This window comes from Tauraco erythrolophus, chromosome 4 (genome assembly GCF_009769465.1).
Source record: "Tauraco erythrolophus isolate bTauEry1 chromosome 4, bTauEry1.pri, whole genome shotgun sequence".
Taxonomy (NCBI): Eukaryota; Metazoa; Chordata; class Aves; order Musophagiformes; family Musophagidae; genus Tauraco; species Tauraco erythrolophus.
The window spans coordinates 1,510,258-1,531,504 of record NC_141468.1 but is presented as its reverse complement, the minus strand read 5'-3'; the positions used below and the strand labels follow the sequence as shown (position 1 = coordinate 1,531,504).

The following is a 21,247-nucleotide window of genomic DNA, read 5'->3' as shown; positions in this document are numbered from 1 at the left end:
ACCAGGGACTCCCTTTCCCCTCACGAACCAACTCCCCTCAGGCTGCGGACCCGCCGCTCCCCCCTCCCCTCAGCCCGCGCCGCGCGCGCGCAGCGTTCCCCAGCGGTCAGAACCCACCCGCGCTCCGCCGGGGCTGCGTGACGTCACGCGCGGCAATACGCGACATCACTCCCGGATATCGCGGCGGCGCGATATCCCTCCCGGAGCAGAGGGGGTGTCGCCAAACAAACTCCGGGAATAATTCCCTCCGCCCTCACAGCGTTATCCCCCCTCCCCCCCCCCCCCGGCTTGGGCTCGTCCGGACCCAGAGGAGCTGCGCCATTGGGCAGCGCTGAGTCCCCGCGCGTTCTGATTGGTGGGCGAGGCGGGGGGGAGGGGCTTGGGAATGGCGCCGTGGGGCGGGAGGCGGCTGCGGGCGCGGCAGGAGCGGAGTGAGCGGCTGGAGGGGAGCGGGAGGCGGACGCGCTTCCTGTTAGCAACGGGGGGGCCCTTGGCAACGGGGGGGCCGAGCAGGGGGGCCCTGGCTGAGAAGGGCCCCGCTTTGCACTGGGGGGGCTTTGGCAGCGGGGGGGCTCGGTGATGGGGAGACTGTTGGTGCTGAGGGGGCTTAGTGATGGCGGGGGCCCCGTGGCGGTGGGGGGCAATGGGGGGCGCAGGGGACCAAGGCGTTTGGCTGTGGAAGCAACAGGCCGGGGGCAGGGGTTGGCAATGGGGGGGCTGTTCTGGGCCAGTGTGGGTCAGTCCCAGGGGGGCCCTGGGCTGCTGGGGGCCCCCCCGAGTGGGCATCATGCTGGGGGGCACGAGACTGGTGCGTCCGGGTGGGGAAAGGCTTTGGAAACGAAGTGCTGGGAGGGGACGGGAGCAGCTCCAACCTTATTCCAAATATTTTTCGTCTTCACAGATCTCTCGCTCCGTGCGGCTGCTGCTCATGGCCCTTCCTTTCCCTTCCCAGCCGGAGTGGCTTCTCGTGGCTGACGAGCTCCGCTCCCAGTCACGTTCCTTACGGGATCAAAGCCGTAAACCGTGAGGTGTGACGCAGCCTTCGCTCAGCACTTTCGTGCCTGCTGCTGTCGCCAATGGAAGATCTTGGGAAAAGGGAGAAAAGATGAATGGAGGTGAAGCCTGAGCCGGTCATCTTCTTGTGTTGGGTTTCTGGACTTGAATCCTGTGCCGTGGTCCTGGCACATCAGGATGGCTCCCTGCAGTCTTGGGGAGCAGAGGTTTTGCCCCCAGTCCTACCTGAAATCTCGCATAAGGCCATTCTGTGTCCGACAGCTCCAGGCATGGGCACAGAGCCGGTACCTCAGCTCTGACATTTGCCAGGCCCATGTGCTTAAGAGAATTGAGGTGCTTCAATCATTCATGGTGTATCCGAAAAACTTTTCAATTTCAAGTGAGAAATGCCATTTTTAAGTAGAATCATAGGATAGAATCATAGAATCATTTAGGTTGGAAAGGACTGTTAAGATGGAGTCCAACCATAAACCCAACATAGAATCATAGAATGGTTTGGGTTGGAAGGGACATCAAAGATCATCCAGTTCCAACCCTCCTGCCATGGGCATAGTCAAGTCCAGCACTAAACCATGCCCCTAAGTGCCACAGGACTGTCTTGTCTTACTTTTTTTCTTCTGCTTGCCTCCTTTGCTGTGTTTTGAGGAACACAGGAGGTTAGAAAACAGCCCCCTCGGGGAGCTCAGCGGGTACTTTTAATGCTGCTCTGTTGAGCTGACGCGGATAAAAAGGAGGAAGCAGCGTAATGGAATAAGCTGATCCTTGGATCCCGCTCTGCGAGATCAGCTGATTACTTTTGTGGCTGCCATAAACATGTTAGAGGAGCTTATCCTGTGCAGCACGGTATAGTAATAAAGTAAAAGTGAAACTGCTTAAGCAGTGTTTGCTAATAATTCTCCTGTCGACAGGAAGCCATCCTGTGACGTGGTTCCGGGTTTCTCGTGTTTGCGGTAGAAGCAAGCTGCACTGTTTGTACTTTTCCTGCTGACTGTACCGCGTACGGAAGAGAGGAGCTCATGCAGATTTCAAGTAAGGTTTTCTTAAAATGACTCTTCAGGTAGTTTTGTGCTGCTTCTTAACCGTCCTTTTTGACAAGCTGAGAGAGTTGGGGCTGTTCAGCCTGGAGAGGAGAAGGCTCCGGGGTGATCTTATTGCAGCCTTCCAGTACCTAAAGGGGCTACAGGAAAGCTGGAGAGGGGCTTTTTACAAGATTATATAGTGACAGGACACGGGGCAATGGATTTAAACTAAAGAGGGGAGATTTAGACTGGATATAAGGAAGAAATTCTTTACATTGAGGATGGTGAGGCAGTGGACCAGGTTGCCCAGAGAAGCTGTGGCTGCCCCATCCCTGGAAGTGTTCCAGGCCAGGTTGGATGAGGCTTTGAGCAACCTGGTGTAGTAGAGGGTGTCTCTGCCCATGGCAGGGGGTTTAGAACTGGATGATCTTTGAACTCCCTTCCAACCCTAACCATTCTATGATTTTCATGGGGAAAAGCTGTGCTGCAACTTGGTTGTGGTTCCTCCTTAATGGAGGATCCCAGCTCGAATCCGTTTGTGAGAGACTCAAGTTGGTGTGTTTGAATGTTGGCTCTGACCTTCCCCAGGCATGTTACTGTCATGTCTCAGGGAGGGTTGTGCAATTCAGCCTCCACAGGCTTCCTCAGCATCCAGCTAATGATACTTTCCATTTGCACGAGTGCCTGTATCTGCTTCCTCCATGTCACAGTATTGTAGAGGAAGCTTGCCTGGATTTTGGATTTACGTTGTCCTTTTTTGTTCTGAAGCCTTGTACAATGCAGGAGTGGGGAGCTGGGGTGAAGTTGCTGTTGCAGTGGCTGCAGATGTGTTGCCTTCACACAATGCTTTGCCTTTCTTAACATCTCACCAGAGCATTGTACAAGCTTCTGCTGTGACTTATGCAGAGAAACTCCTGGCTGAAGCACTTGGGGCTGTCCTACGAAAGTTCTGAAGAGAAACTGTGTATTTATGCCTCTGTTAAAGGCATGGATTGTGTATTGTTGTTTGCCAACAGTTTGGTTCTGGGGTCTTTTTTTTCCGTGTTGGCAAAGCAGTGAAGGGATTCAAGAAAACGCACCTCACGGCCGATGACTGCGAAGCTCTTGCACGGAGCGCAGAAGGTTCATCCTCCCTGACGCAGCCGTTGAGACAAAGACATAATAGAGGAGATGTAAACAGAGGCCTCCATCCCACCCCCCGGACACGGAGACATCAACGAGGTACGCTGATTACGAATCTTGGAATCACAGGGTGGTTTGGGTTGGAAAGGACCTCAAAGATCACCCAGTTCCAACCCCCCTGCCATGGGCAGGGACACCCTCCACTACACCAGGTTGCCCAAAGCCTCATCCAACCTGGCCTTGAACACTTCCAGGGATGGGGCATCTACAACTTCTCTGGGCAACCTGTGCCAGTGGCTCACCACCCTCAGAGGGAAGAATTTCTTCCTTAGATCCAATCTAAATCTCCCCTCTTTCAGTTTAAAGCCATTGCCCCGTGTCCTATCACTACACACCCTTGTCCAAAGCCCCTCTCCAGCTTTCTTGTAGCCCCTTTAGGCACTGGAAGGTGCTGGAAGGTCTCCCCGGAGCCTTCTCTTCTCCAGGCTGAACAGCCCCAACTCTGTCAGCCTGTCTCCAGACCAGAGGTGCTCCAGCCCTCGGATCATCTTCATGGCCCCCTCTGGCCCCGCTCCAGCAGCTCCATGTCTTTCTTGTGTTGGGGACTCCAGAGCTGAACGCAGTATTCCAGGTGGGGTCTCAGGAGAGCAGAGTAGAGGGGCAGAATCACCAGAATGCTTTGAAGGCTGAGAGATTCGGGGGAGAAAAGGCTGATGTGTGGTGGGACAAAAGAGCATCGTGTAATCCATCGTCAAACATGTTCTGATAGGAGAGTGATGCCAGGTGAGACGCAATGGAAGAAATTGGTCAACCCAAAACTGGGCTTGATCTCTGCCTCCACAAACTCAAGTGGCAAGAAAAGGAAATACCTTGAACACTGCCCTGTATGGGGGAGCGAGTTCCCCTTCGTGTGTTTCGTCTCTCCCCACACCAGAAATGCCTCCGTGTCTCTATCGCTGAGCTGTCAGAGCCTTCTCCAGCTTTCCCTGAGGAACACGACAGCCTTTGCAATTAGACACTATTAACCATGTGACTCCTGCTTCTAGATGCTCTTTAGGATGCTTATTAAATAATAACAAGTTGTCTGGTTAATTTGCTGCAATGTATTGTTGAGCACTTAGCAGAGAGTAATGATCTTTGACTTTCCTGGGAGTGGGAGACGTTGTGATACACAACTTGCAGATGTGGGTCTCAAAAGAGCGGAAGCCTTAGAGAGCTTTGGAGGACTGAGGGATCTGGGACTGTTCAGTCTGGAGAAGAGGAGACTCAGAGGGGACCTTCTCACTCTCTACAATTACCTGAAAGGAAGTTGTAGGGAGATGGGGGTCGGTCTCTTCTCCCACATTAGGAATGACAGGATGAGAGGGAATGGCCTCAAGTTGCACCAGGGGAAATTTAGGTTGGATATCAGGAAAAATTTCTTTACAGAGAGGGTTGTGAAGCATTGGAACAGGCTGCCCAGGGAGGTGGTGGAGTCCCCATCCCTGGAGGTGTTTCAAAACTGTGTGGATTTAGTGTTGAGCAACATGGTTTAGGGACCTTGACAGTGCAGGGTGAATGGTTGGACTCGATGATCTTGAGGGTCTCTTCCAACCAGACGATTCCATGACTGATAAGACTTGGAGCTAACCTGCACACGACAGGGCTCAGGGCTCTAACTGGAGGTGAAAAGCTGTTTCCAAATAGCTCATGGTGCAGGGCTGAAGGCCCAGCCTCCAAACCTGTGTAACAACAAGAGGTGCTACGCACACGGGTGGGCGAGGAGACAGGTAGAAAGCAAAGGAAAAACATCCTGAGTTATTCCTGAGTGCCTCGGACACTGTGGAAGGTGAGACTTAGGAGCTTTTTGATGTTTCCCTGGGAAGCTTGGGAATTTCTCTGTACCTTGTTGTGAGCCGACTCACCTCACAGAGAACATCTGCTGGTGTGCCAGGACAAGACACCAGAGCCCTAGGCTCTGTGCTTGTAGATACACTTTTCTTTTCCGTTTCCATATCAGCGACATCTTTGACTATCTCACTTTTAAAAATCTAGTAGTCTTTAGATGCTTCAGATTTTAGGGTATTGGACTTGAACATTACCAGGGGAGCTGTTACTTTTAAGCAGCAAGTGTCTTGTAAATTAGACTTCCTTAAGCTGGGCCTCCATGAGCACATGGACTGTCTGTCTGTCAGAGAAGGGAGAGGCTGTTGAGAGTAGTCTCTTGCCAAGTTTCGGTTTCCTTTATCATCTCCAGTGCTTCACGACGTTGCGGCCAGGAAATAATCTGGCAAGAAATGGCTGTTTGTCCTCTTATACTGTGGTAGGAACAGCCTGCAAGAGGCTTGGTGCTGTGACCTTCTCATGGTGCAGAGCAGAAGTTAAAACCTGAAGCTTTCCTAAAATCATAGAATCACAGAATGGTTTAGGTTGGAAGGGGCCTCAAAGATCATCCAGTTCCAACCCCCCTGCCATGGGCAGGGACACCCTCCACTACACCAGGTTGCCCAAAGCCCCATCCAACCTGGCCTTGAACATTTCCAGGGATGGGCAGCCACAGCTTCTCTGGGCAACCTGTGCCAGTGCCTCAGCACCCTCTGAGGGAAGAATTTCTTCCTTATCTCTAATCTAAACCTCCCCTCTTTCAGTTTAAAGCCATTGTCCCTTGTCCTGTCACTCCACGCCCTTGTAAAAAGCCCCTCTCCAGCTTTCCTGTGGGCCCGTTTAAGTACTGGAAGGCTGCAATAAGATTTCATAGATTTCATAGGTTTCTAGGTTGGAAAAGACCTTAGAGATCATCGAGTCCAACCATCCCTAATCCCCATTAAACCATATCCTCAAGTAGCTCATCCACCCTATTCTTAAACACATCCAGGGATGGGGACTCAACCACTTCCCTGGGCAGCCTATTCCAGTGGCTGACAACCCTTTCAGAGAAGAAATACTTCCTAACATCCAACCTGAATCTCCCCTGACTAAGCTTATGCCCATTTCCTCTTGTTCTATCTCCCATCACTAATGTAAAGAGCCCTTCCCCTAACTCCCCACCATATTTTCTCAAGTATTTATAGGCCGTAATCAGGTCTCCCCTCAGCCTCCTCTTCTCCAGGCTAAACAGCCCCAACTCCCTCAGCCGCTCCTCATAAGTTTTATTTTCCAGCCCCTTGACCAGTTTAGTCGCCCTTCTTTGGACTCGCTCCAGGAGCTCAATATCTCTCTTAAAGCGAGGGGCCCAAACTGGACACAATATTCCAGGTGCGGCCTCACCAGTGCCGAGTACAGGGGCAGGATCACTTCCCTGCTCCTGCTGGTCACACTATTCTTGATACACGCCAGTATCCCATTGGCCTTTTTGGCCACCTGGGCACACTGCTGGCTCATAGCAAGCCGGTAGTCAACCAACACCCCCAGGTCCTTTTCCGCCAGGCAGCTCTCCAGCCACTCCTCCCCAAGCCTATAGCGATGCTTGGGGTTTTTATACCCCAAGTGAAGGACTCTGCACTTGGCCTTATTAAAGCTCATGCCATTGGCCTCAGCCCAACGATCCAGTCTGTTCAAATCCCTCTGAAGGGCCTCCCTACCCTCAAGCAGATCAACACAGCCTCCCAGCTTGGTGTCGTCCGCAAATTTACTGAGGGTACATTCAATCCCCTCATCCAGGTCATTGATAAAGATGTTAAACAGAACTGGACCCAGCACTGAGCCCTGGGGAACCCCACTGGTGACCGGCCTCCAGCCGGATTTAGCCCCATTTACCACCACTCTTTGGGCCCGGCCATCCAGCCAGTTTTTAACCCAAAGGAGGGTGTGCCTATCCAGGCCAGCAGTTACCAGTTTCTCCACCAGAACACTATGAGAAACTGTATCAAAGGCTTTACTGAGGTCCAGGAAAACTACATCCACAGCCCTTCCCTCGTCAACCAGGCGGGTCACCCTGTCATAGAAGGTGATCAGGTTTGATTGGCAAGACCTGCCTTTCATAAACCCATGTTGACTGGGCCTGATCACCCGGTTAACCTGTATGTGCTCATTAATAGCACTCAAGATAACCTGTTCCATGACTTTGCCCGTCACCGAGGTCAGACTGACAGGCCTGTAGTTCCCCGGATCCTCCTTCCGCCCTTTTTTGTAAATGGGGGATCACCCCGGAGCCTTCTCTTCTCCAGGCTGAACAGCCCCAACTCTCTCAGCCTGTCTCCAGAGCAGAGGTGCTCCAGCCCTCGGATCATCTTCGTGGCCTCCTCTGGACTCGCTCCGGCAGCTCCGTGTCCTTGTGCTGGGGACTCCAGAGCTGAACGCAGTATTCTAGGTGGGGTCTCACGAGAGCAGAGTAGAGGGGCAAATCTTAGTGTGCTTCTCATTCACTGGGTTAAGAACAATAAATAACTGCTGGGAGCTCAACCTCAATCTGAGGCACACCACCACAACGCAATTCTTGCATTTTGTTTCCTTCCTATTTCTCTTTGGCTGGTGGAAGTATCTCCCATGGAATTTATTGTGACGCCGTGTTTCTGTTTAACACTTGTCCGCTGTGTTATTTTAGCTAAGGATTGTTGATCTGAGAGATGGTTATGCAGACCAAATCCTTTTCTAGAAGCTAGTGGAGGTGTCAGACGTACCTTGACAATGCCCAGATGGTGTGGACAGTGCAAAGAGATGAATGTTGTTCTGCTGACTTCCGTAGAGTTGCCAAAGAAGCAATATAAGCAGGACAGTTCACCTGTAGTAAGTTCATATGTCTGTGAGGAGCCCCGTGGAAGTAACTACCACCTTACACAGCTCCTGGTCTCCTTGTTAGCTCAGTTAGGAGCGGTACACTTTGCACTTTTTCCTGTTGACTTCCCTCATGCTCTTCCTCTTTCTGCAGGCCAAGATCGGCAGAAGAACATCACTGATTACTTTGGCATCTCTCAGACGCAACAAGTAGGTGCCAGTAGGATGAAGAGCAATCAAATCAAAGAAGAGCTACTGGATCCCATCTTCACCAAATCTGATGGTTCCTTCAGCAGTGTCTCCACTGTGGTGGAGAGCAGTGGTGATTCATACTCTTTTCTGGAGGATGAGGACCTTGTACCAACTCCCAGGGAAAGCTCCAGAAAACGACCTCTGTCCACTGCAGCTGCAGGCGCTCACAAGCCAGAGTACGATTTGTGGGGTAAGCCTGAGAAGTGTCCAATGGTGGTTCATCCAGAACCCAGCCAGATCAAGCAGGAACTTGATGATATGGAAATTGAACCAGTCCCTGATGCACACTACGGACTCCTGGGGACTCGGAACTGGGATGTGCCTCAGGGAAGTATTGACAAGCTGCCTGTTGAAGTCTTGAGGTGCATCTTTGCTTTCCTACCAGTGACTGATCTGTATCAGAATGTGAGCCTGGTGTGTCACTCCTGGAGGGAGATAGTCAGTGACCCACGGGTAAGGACCCGAGCCTGTCCCTTCTCCTGCTGCTCTGTCCTGTCTCAGACTTGTGGCTGCATGTGTTGCTGTGTGAGGATCCATGTCTGTCTCTCTTTGCTCCTTTAAATCTCTTTATTTTCCCCATACCCTTTCTTATGAGGTCTTTTGTCATTTTTTGGTCTTCAGGACCACAGTGACACCTTCAGATGCCAACCTTTGTCAGGAGATCAATATCGGGGTAATTTCCCTTGATGCATTCTTCCCATACATGGAAAGAGAGCATCCTGTAAGACTCCACAAAATCCCCCTTCACTGTTTTCCTTGCACCCTTTTTTGTTTCTGACAGGGATCATGCAGGAAATTCTGGCTACCAGACTGGGCAATGTTCTCTTGTGGCTGGTGTACATCCCTGTCCACCAGCCTGTGTACGTGTGGTGTCTCTTCTAGTCAAACAGGTTTAGAGGAAAGACCTTGAACTCTGTTTTTATGAAACTTGAGTCATCTGCAAGTCAAGGCCCTCGCAGTAGAAACAGTCGTGAACCTGCTGGCGGTTGTTTCGGCCGCCGTGAGGATCTCTGCATTTCCATTAAAAGTGGCTTGGAGACATCTGGCACTGCTGGACCCTCCCTGTTCACGCTGGAAACCCTCAACTGGCGTGAAGAGGCTGTCTCAGCCCGTCTCAGAGTTGAAGGGACTGATCACAGCCCAAGTTTTTGTAGGGTTCCAAGCTCTTGTTCATGCCTTTCCGATAAATTTGGATGGGTAAGGCTGGACACAAGGCAGGAGGTGTCCTGCACTCGGGACTTTGTCAGCACAGCGTGCATGCTTTGAGCCCGAAGAGCTAGAGAGATGCATAGAAAATGCACAGATCGAATGCTCAGTGTGCTCAAGTCCTCTCCCCCCAAGTCTGCTCTTCACTCCGTAACGCAGCCCAAAAGGCAACTCTGTCTGTTTTTGCCAAAGAAATCCAAACTGCAGGTTGTGGGAGGGCAGGGCTTCATGGACACAGGGATTTTAAGCACTCAGACCCTGCTCAGAGCAGATCTGTGCAATAGTGCTGAAAATATCCACACTCCTTTAATGCTTTGACGTTTGAAACTGCACCGGAATGACCCATTTCCCATTGTTTTAGGAAAAACAGCCTTTCATAGACATGTTTGTAGGCTATGAGGAACAAGTCTTTCTCTACTTCCTCTGTTTCCTCTTTTCTTCCCCATCTCATGCCAAGTACCTGTTTCCACCAAGCTACAGAGACTTCTTGAACTCCAGATCTACTGTGGAAGTCACATTAATTAGCCTATTGCCAAAAAAACCCTATTTTCCAATGCTGTGAGATGAAAGATGGTGGTATGTGCTTCACATTCTAGTTCGTTCCTTGGAAGAAGCTGTACCATCGGTACCTAATGAAGGAGGACACGGCCCTGCGCAAAGTTGAACAGATCTTGCAGGATTTTGCCATAACAAAGGAGCAGGAAGGATGTGTGTTGGGGCTGATCAGGTGAGTCCACTACAGCACTTGACTTTGTACCTGTAGAACCTGAGACCTTCCTTGCTTTGGGTCTTCTTCTGTTTTATCCTGTGAATTGCCAGGATAGAAGTGAGTTTGCCTTCTGAACAGGTGGGAGACGTACAGGAAGATGAGGAAGGAGAAATTATTTTAACAGTAGAAATCACTAGTAGGGTTCTAGAAATAGGTAAAAACTTGCCCTTTCGTCTTCCTTGCTCTGTCTGGAGCACATGACGTACAAGCAGAGGATGAAATCTGGAGGAGGTGGAAAAGGGATCTAACTGCTGTCTTCCCATGCCTAATGAGAGGCTGTAGAGAGCATGATGGCAAACTGTTCTTGCAGGTGCACAGTGAGAGGACAAGAGGCAATGGGCAGAAGCTACAGCACAGGAAATCCAGTTAGATATTAGGAGAGTGGTCAAACATTGGCCCAGAGAGATGGGGAGTCTCCATCCTTGGCTGGATAAACGGCCAAGCTTTGAAGTCGTCCCTGCTTTGAGCAAATGGCTCCCAAAGTCCTTTCTGCAGTTTCCTTGGTTTTGATAGCAAGTGAGAAGTGATGGATAAGTGAGGGAGAGGCTGGAAGGCCTGGGGCAGGGATAGCCTGGTACTAATGTCTGAGGAGATGGAGAAGCTGAACATGGACAAGGAAGAGGGAACAGAAGAACAGTCTTGGCAGTGGCCTTTTGACTTGGATGATGTTGCCTCTTGGAAGGCAGGGAGATGGTTGTTGCACCAAAGGAGGAAGGATGTGAGGAGAGCCTGAGCAAAAGAGTGTCCGAGCAGCTGCTGGATTTGAAGGCTCAAAGGAAGGTTTCAGAGGTGGACCTGTATGTCAGAGCATGGCCAGGTTGGGTACAGCAATTGAGAGAAGCTGCCAGGAGCTCCAAGACGTGTTTTTAGATGACAAAATCAAAAAAGGCTGGGCTGTCCTATCGCTTGCTGCCTTCTGGCACCTGACAACAAGCTTAGGGGACGATGTTATAGGGTTGCTTCCTGCAGGCTGACCGTGCTGGAGAGAGTGAGACTCAATTTAGGCATTCCTTTTAGCATCCCTTTATCTTTCAGGATCTGTCATGTCAACTCTGCTTTTCCACCTCCTGATCAGCCAGGGTCTCAGAGAGCCTCGGCGTCTCTTGGATTTAGCTAAAATGCCAGTATCTTGTGGAGGATGTGAAATTTGAGCTCTTCTTCCTGGTCACTCCCATCTCCAGTGTATTTTCTTCTTTTCCTTTCCTGAAAGGCTGCTTTCCTGGGCCCGTGCTGACTTACCAGTCAGCTCAGCAGCAAGCCCAAGCCGGGTCCCTGACAAAAGCAAGTGCTCTGGTCAGATCTCCATAGTCTACAGAGCAATTTTGTGTGGCAGTTGGATGGTGCAAATGGAAGAGTCAAATTGGGTTAAGAGCAAGGCAGATCCATCTTCTGGAAGGAGACTTTGAGACAGCTGGGATGAACTTGCAGACGAAGGCCTTAATGCAGAAGAGTATTTAAGCACGTACCCGTGCATCAAAACTGGGAATTACTTGCCTCTGGGGACAAGAGCTAGGGTTGGAAATCACAAGTTCAGCACCTTGCAGCCTCATCACTGAATGCACCTGGTCAAATCTGTGGGGCCCACAGCAAGGGGTAGTTACACTTCGCTGCAGCCGCACGGATGATAAGTACAGGCTGGGCGGAGAATGGATTGAGAGCAGCCCTGAGGAGAAGGACTTGGGGGTGCTGGTGGATGAGAAGCTCAACATGAGCCGGCACCGTGCGCTGGCAGCCCAGAAAGCCAACCGTGTCCTGGGCTGCACCCAGAGCAGCGTGGGCAGCAGGGCGAGGGAGGGGATTCTGCCCCTCTGCTCTGCTCTCCTGAGACCCCCCTGCAGTGCTGCCTTCAGCTCTGGGGTCCCCAACACAAGAAGTACACGGAGCTGTTGGAGCGGGGCCAGAGGAGGCCACGGAGATGATTCGAGGCCCGGAGCACCTCTGCTATGGAGACAGGCTGAGAGAGTTGGGGCTGTTCAGCCTGGAGAAGAGAAGGCTCCGGGGTGATCTTATTGCAGCCTTCCAGTGCCTGAAGGGGCTACAGGAAAGCTGGAGAGGGACTTTTTACACGGGTGTGTAGTGACAGGACAAGGGGCAATGGATTTAAACTGAAAGAGGGGAGATTTTGATTAGATCTAAGGAAGAAATTCTTCCCTCTGAGGGTGGTGAGGCACTGGCACAGGTTGCCCAGAGAAGCTGTGGCTGCCCCATCCCTGGCAGTGTTCCAGGCCAGGTTGGATGGGGCTTTGGGCAACCTGGTGTAGTGGAGGGTGTCCCTGCCCATGGCAGGGGGGTTGGAACTGGATGATCTTTGAGGCCCCTTCCAACCCAAACCATTCTATGATTCTGTGATTCTATACTTTGGAGAATAATCTCACTTGTTAAGGCTTCTTTGCAAGTGCCGCTGTTCCCATTCTGCGCAGATGCGTGTCTGCCATACCCACTGGATGGAAAGTAGATCCCAGTGCTGTCCTCCGGTGTTTGGAGAGTCATCACCTCTTCTCAAAGGCTGAAGTCTGCGTCGCCAACAAGCTGCCACATTTACAGAGCAGGACGGGGGTAGGTTTAACAGCTGTTAACCGCTTTGTTTAAAAGGTTTGGCAACTGCTCGTGCTTTAAGGGCATATCTGCCCTCCGGCATCTAAAGTTTTCCTTTTGGAATGTTATTTGGTACTACCTGGTGTAGTGGAAGGTGTCCCTGCCCATGGCAGGGGGGTTGGAACTGGATGATCTTTGAGGTCCCTTCCAACCCAAACCATTCTGTGATTCTATGATTCTACTATTCAGGCTGAATGAAGAGGATTTAACTGTTTTTCATGGCATAAGTGGTTTTTCAGCATTGAAGAAGGGTTTCTCTGCTCCTAAAGGCTCAAAGCTTTTTGCTCACTCTTTCTTGTCATTGTCTGTACCAGCCTGAGAACATGTGGGCCATAATTGCAGTCATGGTGCTTTTTTCCGATGGCATCAGCGACATCCAAAAGCTGATGGCGTGTCTGCAGAGACCCTGCTCTACCCTCTCTGTGGTGGACGTGACGGAGACGCTTTACTGCATAGCCACGCTGCTGCACGCCATGAGAGACAGGAGCATTGCCATCACGAACAGGTGAGGAGTGGGGAGATGCTTCCAGCCTGCCTGCCCTCCTCTAGGCATGGTGACACGTAATAGGTATTTTAGATCCTTCATTACAAGAAGGACCTTGAGGTGCTGGAGTGTGTCCAAAGAAGGGCAACAAAACTGGTGAAGGGTCTGGAGCACAAGTGTTATAGGAGCAGCTGAGGGAACTGAGGTTGTTCAGCCTGGAGAAAAGGAGGTTGAGGGGAAACCTTATTGCTCTCTGCAACTACCTGAAAGGAGGTTGTAGAGAAGTGGGAGTTGGTCTCTTCTCCCAATAACAAGTGAGAGGACAAGAAGAAATGGCCTCAAGTTGTGCCAGGGGAGGTGTAGATTGGATATGAGGAAATATTACTTCACCAAAAGGGTTGTCGGGCATTGGAACAGGCTGCCCAGGAAAGTGGTGGAGTCACCATCCCTGAAGGTGTTTAAAAGACGTGTAGACGTGGTGCTGAGGGACAGGGTTTAGTGGTGGACTTGGCAGTGTTGGGTTAACGGTTGGACTCGATGATCTTCAAGGTCTTTTCCAACCTAAATGATTCTATGATCCTATATACAATAAAAATATGCTCATGAGCAATTACGTTCCTCTTGGTTAGGGTTCTTCAGTTCCTCGGTGCATGCAGTTTGTCAGGAACAGTGTGCACATCCCCAGCTTTTTGCAGGAACGGTCAGGAGCATTGCCTTTAGATTTTCTTTAATTCCTAGGCTGTTGCATAGTCTGCTTGTTTTTTGGGAAACAGTGTTCAAGAAAAAAATATTTTTTTTTTTCAGAAACAAAAGCAGGTTTTTAAGCAACTGTAGAAACTTTCTGATTAGAGATAGATATTCATCAGCTGCAACAATTTAATGCAGTTATTACCTTCCTGAGACCAGTTACTCACTTCACTCCTCTTAAATCAGGCTACCAGTCCCGTGGGCACCCACTGCGTGCGTGTAGCGATCCAGCCTGTGCCTTGTGTCACAGAGGTGCCCGGTCATGCGGAGAAGAGCCCACGGGTTGCTTCAGAACTGCAGTGAGACTGAGATAGGGATTAAGGACACGTGTACATTCTTCTTACGAGAAGTCTGGAAAGGAACTGCACTGGAAAAGGAATTTATAGCCAGAAAGAAGATAGTTCTGTAGGCTGCTTTCTGTGAGGTACAGTCTGGCCTGTGTTAGGCACAGGAGGATGGTTCATCCTCTGCTTGCTCAGCCTTGGGCCATGTGCTCAGGTTACCAACCAGAGAAATCAGGACGTTAGTTTGACCTGTTAGTGATTGATAACTGCTGGCTGAGGTCATTAACTTGAGTAAACGCCTGCTGAAGATGTGGCAGACAGAGGCTGTCGCTCACTAGCGGTAAGAGCCTGTGGTCAAAGTCACCCACATCCCGTCGCCATCTCCTTGCCCAATCTAGACTAGAAGAAAGAAATCAGAATCACAGAATGGCTTGGGTTGGAAGGGACCTTAAAGATCATTTAGTTCCAAGCTCCCTGCCATGGGTGGGTGGAGGGACGCCTTCCACTAGAATGACCATGTCTCTTCTGCCATTATCTCTTCAAACCACACAAGGTTTGTAATTTAGGGCATAAGGAGGAACATGTCCTCAAGGAACTGATACCTTTTTACAGCTCCTAGAGCAACTAGTGAGTCTGAGCGTGCAGGTCACCTAATATGAGACATGAACTCTGTCCTGGAGCGTGGCCCGGGGTGGCAGCTGTTAGGTCACAGGAGCAAAGCTGCACTGAAAGAGGTAAAACCAGAGTGGTGTCAACCCTGATGTACGATGGAGGTTAATATTAAACCAGCTGTTGCTGGCATAATTAGAGCTGCAGAGTCACTGTGCCCCCCTCTTTACAGCAGCAAAGCACCATGAAGTATTGTCAGGGCTAACACATCTGTATAAAATCATCATAAGAAAGTCGATGAAACTGGTTCAGGCCTAAACTAGCCCAAATTCTCCCTCAGGTTCCCCCAGACTGTTGCTAATAATGGTTCAGGAGAGCAAAAGGATCCTGTGGACTCTGATCCCAGGTCGTGTTTACGTGGCAGACCCTGAAAAAACAAACCTAGCAGGAGTGAGGGAGAGGCTGCAAACAGAGCTGTCCCCATGAGGTCTCTGAGGTCCCTTTTCAAGGCATAGCTGACTGCATTTTAAGATGTTAATATTGTCTCCTGCAGCTCCCTGAGTGCTTAGGGCTTCGTGCATAGTTCTGTTGGAAGTCTTCAAGAGACTGGCGGTCTTTTAGGTGGCTGCAGACGTTGGATTTATTGATGATTTCTCCATGAATGATTCTCTTTTGTCCTTTCTACCAGGATCCACTACAATATTTTCTACTGCTTATATCTGATGGAAAATTCTTCTGTATCTATGCAGACAGTAGAAGAGGAAACACTGGCATCATGCTGCAGACAAGACTTATGGTCTGGGTAATGCTATTTTAGGTGATCCCAGAAATGCACCGAGGTACACAGGACCCTGGTGGAGTGCTGAACCTTGGAGGGGGAGCAAACGTTTCATGGCGGGGGCTGGTTGACAAGAGCCTGAGATTTATAAGGATTAGTACAAAACCTTCTTCTGCTCCTTGCCATCTTCTCCCTGAGTTCTCAGAGGAAAACCAGAATCAGGCCTTAAATCTGTAAAAATTGAATTACCAAGCACTGACTGAATTTAAAAGTCGTTATTCACCAGTGGGTCTTTGTATCAGTGGGCCACAGCTCTGTGCACTCCAAATTTCACAGAGCCCAGATCACTCCAAAACACCCTCCCAAATCACCACTGTCCCTATGGATAAGAAGCTCTGGAAGGAGAGGAGAGTGCCTGCTTTAATTCTAACACTGTGTTCCTCTAGAACACTGCAAGCTGCACTCAGTCCAAACGGGGCTGGTTTGCTGGTGGCGTTGCTGTAGAGCAGAGAACGTGGCTGGTCATGTATAATCCTGCTGTCTGTGCACGGGAGGGAATGAGATACCAGCTGCAGGACAGTGATTTGGCTCCTGCTTTCTGGATCCTGTTGGATAACTGTTATATACTAACTATTATATATATATATATAGCTGTTAAAAATTAGCATTCACCGGTAGCTTAATGCTTAAAAAGGAAGGGGAGTTTTACATTGGATATAAGAAAAAAAATTTTCACTCAGAGGGTGGTGAGGCACTGGCACAGGTTGCCCAGAGAAGCTGTGGCTGCCCCATCCCTGGAAGTGTTCAAGGCCAGGTTGGATGGGGCTTTGGGCAACCTGGTGTAGTGGAGGGTGTCCCTGCCCATGGCAGGGGGGTTGGAACTGGATGATCTTTGAGGTCCCTTCCAACTCAAACCATTCCATGATTCTATATTAAGGAGTAAAACGCTTTCCTTGCCCGTGGAGATCCAGGCTTGGTTCCCCTTCTGCTGCAGTTATCCTGGGCTGAGTCATTTAGCTTCCTCGTCACCTACAGAAGGGGAACAGTTGTGCTTTCACCTGCCACAGAGGTCTGGCAAAGATAAATCCAGTGAAATCACCGATGATCCGAGGTACAACAGTGAGAGAGGCCGTAACAAAAAAATATAAAAATCAAAGCTAAACAGATGCTGGGTTTCAGTGTTTCTTGGTTTCCCAGCCTTTTTGTTCTACCCTCTCCATTTGAAATCTTTTCCGGAGCAGATTTTGCTTGTTGGGTAAAAGATGCGTGCTGGGGGAAGCCATCCAAGTGCCAGCTGTGCCATCTCAAGGGTGCTTGAACGCGGCTTTCCGCCCTCCTGCGTGCTGTCGGGGGGACCCTGTGCCAGGAGATGGTCCCACTGGTGGCTGATTACAGGTTGCAGAGCTTCATGAATAAAACAACCGCGCTCCAGCCGGAAGCGCTGAAGGCCTTTCTCAATGTTAATCAAAGCTCTCTGCTCCCCGGAGAGGCAGGGATAACGGATCTGTCCTACCTGCTGGGAAGTTGGAGAGCAATTTAAGGTATATGCTCTCAAAGGCAGCAAAACCCCCCAAACCCAAATCACTGTGTGTTTTCAAAAACCCTAAGGAGTCAGGGTGCCAAATTCATTTTTAAAGCATGGCATGGGCCCTCGAGAAGATCTTTTCCTATGTAACCATCCCCAAGGTTTACTTTTTATTTTTGCTATCTCCAGCCTTTCCTTATTCCCTGCTTTTCCCATTTGCACAATAACCAAGTTGTTCCAGTGCCACCTTCCTGCCTGTGGGATGGGATCAATCGTTCATTAGTTTCCTTCTGCTGTTAGTTAATTTGTTTGGTTTATCTGTGAGGATTTGGTTTCTTAAATCGTTTCACTTTGGTTTTTTTTCTGGTTTTAGTAGTTGGCCTGAAGTAAAGCTGACCCATGAACAGCAAAGGATTTTGAATCACAAAATTGAGCATGGTCAAATAGTGAAAATTATGGCATTTGCAGGTAAGAGCCGAACATTTTGCTGTAAAAATAAACGCGTAACCTCTAATTCTGCTCCTTCCCTCCCTGCTGCTTTTGTCCAAGGAAGAGCGTGGATGCCAGGGGGATTGACCTTACTTTTAACCAATATGAAAAATCAGAGCAAGCTTTTGCAGAGAAATAGGAATGGGAAGCGTGGTGGTGGTTGCTCCTAGGCAAGCTGGGTAAATGTCATATTCATAGAGTCACTGAATCATAGAACGGTTTGGGTTGACAGGGACCTCAAAGATCACCCAGTTCCAACCCCCCTGCCATGGGCAGGGACACCCTCCACTACACCAGGTTGCCCAAAGCCTCATCCAACCTGGCCTGGAACACTTCCAGGGATGGGGCAGCCACAGCTTCTCTGGGCAACCTGTGCCAGTGCCTCACCATCCTCAGAGTGAAAAATTTCTTCCTTGTATCTGATCTAAATCTCCCCTCTTTTAGTTTAAATCCGTTGCCCCTTGTCCTATCACTACACACCCTTGTCCAAAGCCCCTCTCCAGCTTTCCTGTAGGCCCCCTTTAAGTACTGGAAGGCTGCAATAAGATCTCTCCGGAGCCTTCTCTTCTCCAGGCTGAACAGCCCCAACTCTCTCAGCCTGTCAAATTATAGATATATAATATTTGGACACATTCTGAAACTGAGTGTTTGGGCAGTTGATGACTGCCCCGAGCAGCTTGTCAGCAGCTCAGGAGAGGAGACGCGACTCTCCGTGCGTTGCGTAGTCGCATGCCGAGCCTGTTTCTCAGCGTTGTTGTCCACAGGCCACCCGACGGAGTCGCTCCTCCTTGTTTAGATTCAGCATCCCTGTAGGAGCAACACAAGCCTATTGAAAAAGAAAAGGAGAAGCAAATCATCTCCCTCCAGCTGCAGAAGGTTTTTTTTAAAGACACCACACTGGGGCCTTGGAGCTAGTGCATGCTCTGTGCCAGAACAGACTTGCAAAAGGACACCTACAGCTAAGGCCAGGTTGGATGAGACTTTGGGCAACCTGGTGTAGTGGAGGGTGTCCCTGCCCATGGCAGGGGGGTTGGAACTGGATGATCTTTGAGGTCCCTTCCAACCCAAACCATTCTGTGATTCTATGATTCTAAGCACCACAGTACAGGAGCCACTAATAGTGGGGGTTTTATGTCTGTACAAAGTCTCTGTGTCCAAATGACAGAAACGGGGGCGTTCATGAGCTTTACAAGTTACATGTAACTGCAACAAGGCACGGCAGAAAAAAGCTTGAGGAACTGCTGGCAAAAAGCATAAAAGACTTGTAATCCTTCTTCAAACAAGTGGACGAGGATGCTTGCCAAAGCATTATTAGTAAGCTACTAATAATTACTACTAATAACTAATGGATGCCTTAGAGTGAACGATGCGGTGGCAGAAAAGGTAAATGTGTTTCTACATCCGTATTCCTCATAGAAGTTCTTGGAAAGGACCAGCCTCAGGATCCTTCTCCTCTGTATGGGGTCCACCAGAGGGTCAGTCTCATAGTCACAGGTTGCAGATGAAATATGCATTGGTACTGTTTGTTTCATGATCCAAACCCAGGAGATGTAAAGGAACCTAAGGGTGAAGTGGCTGAACCAGTAGCTGAGTGTGACTTCTTGCTGAAAGCAAGAAGTTATACAAGGAGATGTGGGAGCAACCTACCAGCGAGCCCAATATCTGTACCAGGCAAAATGGTAAAAACTCCTCGTGGTGGATAGCTGGTTAAAAGCTAGGAAGCAAAAGTAGGAGGAGATGGTCAGATTTCCACACGGAGAGTGGTAACCACTGGAGTCCTGCAGAGATCTGTGCTGGGACCTGCTTTGTCCAACGTTCACGAGTCCTCTGGGAGGAGTGTGAACAGCAAGGTGACAGAGTTTGCTGACACTGTGTCATCGTTGAGAATAAGAAAAGGGACAAAAATGGAAACGTGCAGAGTCCTCGTCTCAGGTTTCCGTACTGATCGGTGCTCCACGAGCGAGGCAACTTTGCCATGAGGTGTGGACTGTGCCGTCCTACAGCAAACTAGAGTGAAGGAGAGCAGCATTAGTGGGAGATCTCACAAGGAGCTGAGCTCATGAGTCATTCAGAAGAGCATTTTTAACGTTTCATTTACCAAGCTGTCTTTCAAGAGCACCACTACCTTCACGTATGTTCAGACTTCTAGAATATTGGGTGAATCAATTTTTTTTAAAAAAAAAAGCTTTTAGGCTGCAGACTAATTTCTCAAAGCTGCTTTGCTCCACAGCTTCTGCTGATTTCAGTTGAGTCAGTGAATAAATTCCCATTAGCTGCAAATAGTCCTGCTGTGCAGTTAGGACAGCAGGAGGGCGAAGGTAAAGCTGCTGAGAGGTGTGCAGATTCATTCATTCCTGGCTCTGGATGCTTTTTGCTTACTTTTTCCTGTTCTTCAGGTACAGGAAAGACCTCAACCTTGGTCAAGTACGCGGAGAAGTTTGCTGATCTGAATTTCCTTTACGTGACGTTTAACAAAGCTGTTGCAGAGAGAGGAAGAAGTGTCTTCCCCAGAAACGTTACGTGCAGGACTTTCCACTCGTTAGCGTTTGGAAGTGTTGGCAAACAGTGAGTGGGCATCTTAGATTCCTTTGCCGAAGGGCTCTGGAGCGGGGAAGAGATGTGGCAAGAAAGGAAGGTCTGGTTTTGAAAGCAGCCTCCAGGACTTGAGGAAGGACAAATAATGGGGGAAACTATTTTGTTCACCTGCTTCAAGCCAGATTGTGATTTAGGGTTTCTGAATTCTTTCAGGTTGGATGGGCCAGTGATTTTAGCATCCGTATGGGCCTCATTGCCCTGCTCAGGCATAGACTGTGCTGACATAAGCCCCGTTGCTTTTTTTGGGGGGCTGTTCATCCTGCCTGTGTTTTTAGCCAAGGAGTACTCCACAGGGAGATAGAAAGCCACTGAGAATGGCATTTTCACATTTCCTGTTTACACTTCGGTGGTACAACCACTCAAAATGCTGCTTTTCTTTAGCAGAGGAGGGGTTTTCTTAACCTGAGTTGTTCTAATGGTGCAACTTCTGGCACCACCACCAGTTATGTTGGCACATCGGAACTGCAGAGAAAAGGGAAAATGAGCCACAACATGGAAGAAAATGGGAATCCTCTTACCTGGCTCTGAAAACAATCTGTAATTGCAGGGGTGAATGATGGGAGTATCCCTCTGGCTCGACTTTTCATCTATAAAATGAACAAAGTTGTGCTTCCACCAGGAATATAGTGAGGATAAATAGGTGCAGTTTTTAAGGATATTCCATTACTAGGTCAGAGTGGGTGCATAAAACGGAGCTTCTGCAAGCGTTAGTGTGCAACAGAAGCGAAAGTGAGCTTGCTTTTCCAGTAGGCTTTTTGTGTGTGTTTCAACATATCTCTCTTTTTTAATTTTTTTTCTCATCTGTGGCACAGCTATAAAGAAAAAGGCAAGCTGAACTTCTCCAAGCTGTCGGTTTACTCCCTGAGTTTCCTTCTCCACAACCGCGAGGGACAGTCTCTGTTCATAAGAGCAAAAATGGTCTCGCAGACCCTTGAGAACTTTTTTGCCTCTTCAGACGAAGAGATCTCTGAAGAGCACACTCCTATTTGGTTCAAAAATACTCATGGCCAGAGAGCACTTGTCAGTCAAGTAGAAAAAGAGGTGAGTATCTGAGAAGAAGCAAGACT

The 21,247-nt window shown here is 49.5% G+C and overlaps 1 protein-coding gene across 5 annotated transcripts in view; it reads left to right on the top strand.

Moving 5' to 3' along the window:
• Positions 1–394: 394 nt before the first annotated feature.
• Positions 395–21,247, top strand: part of FBH1 (F-box DNA helicase 1) — a 36,043-nt gene continuing 15,190 nt past the window's right edge. For 2 of the 5 annotated variants that reach the window (XM_086609708.1, XM_086609706.1), the window contains exons 1-10: positions 1,125–1,393; positions 3,090–3,254; positions 8,002–8,552; positions 9,902–10,032; positions 12,495–12,630; positions 12,984–13,174; positions 15,482–15,595; positions 17,470–17,564; positions 19,982–20,150; positions 20,993–21,221. In XM_086609708.1, coding sequence (XP_086465834.1) covers positions 1,192–1,393; positions 3,090–3,254; positions 8,002–8,552; positions 9,902–10,032; positions 12,495–12,630; positions 12,984–13,174; positions 15,482–15,595; positions 17,470–17,564; positions 19,982–20,150; positions 20,993–21,221 — 1,983 coding nt within the window. In that variant the 5' untranslated portion in view covers positions 1,125–1,191. The other 3 variants (XM_086609710.1, XM_086609707.1, XM_086609709.1) reach the window with 3 other exon arrangements.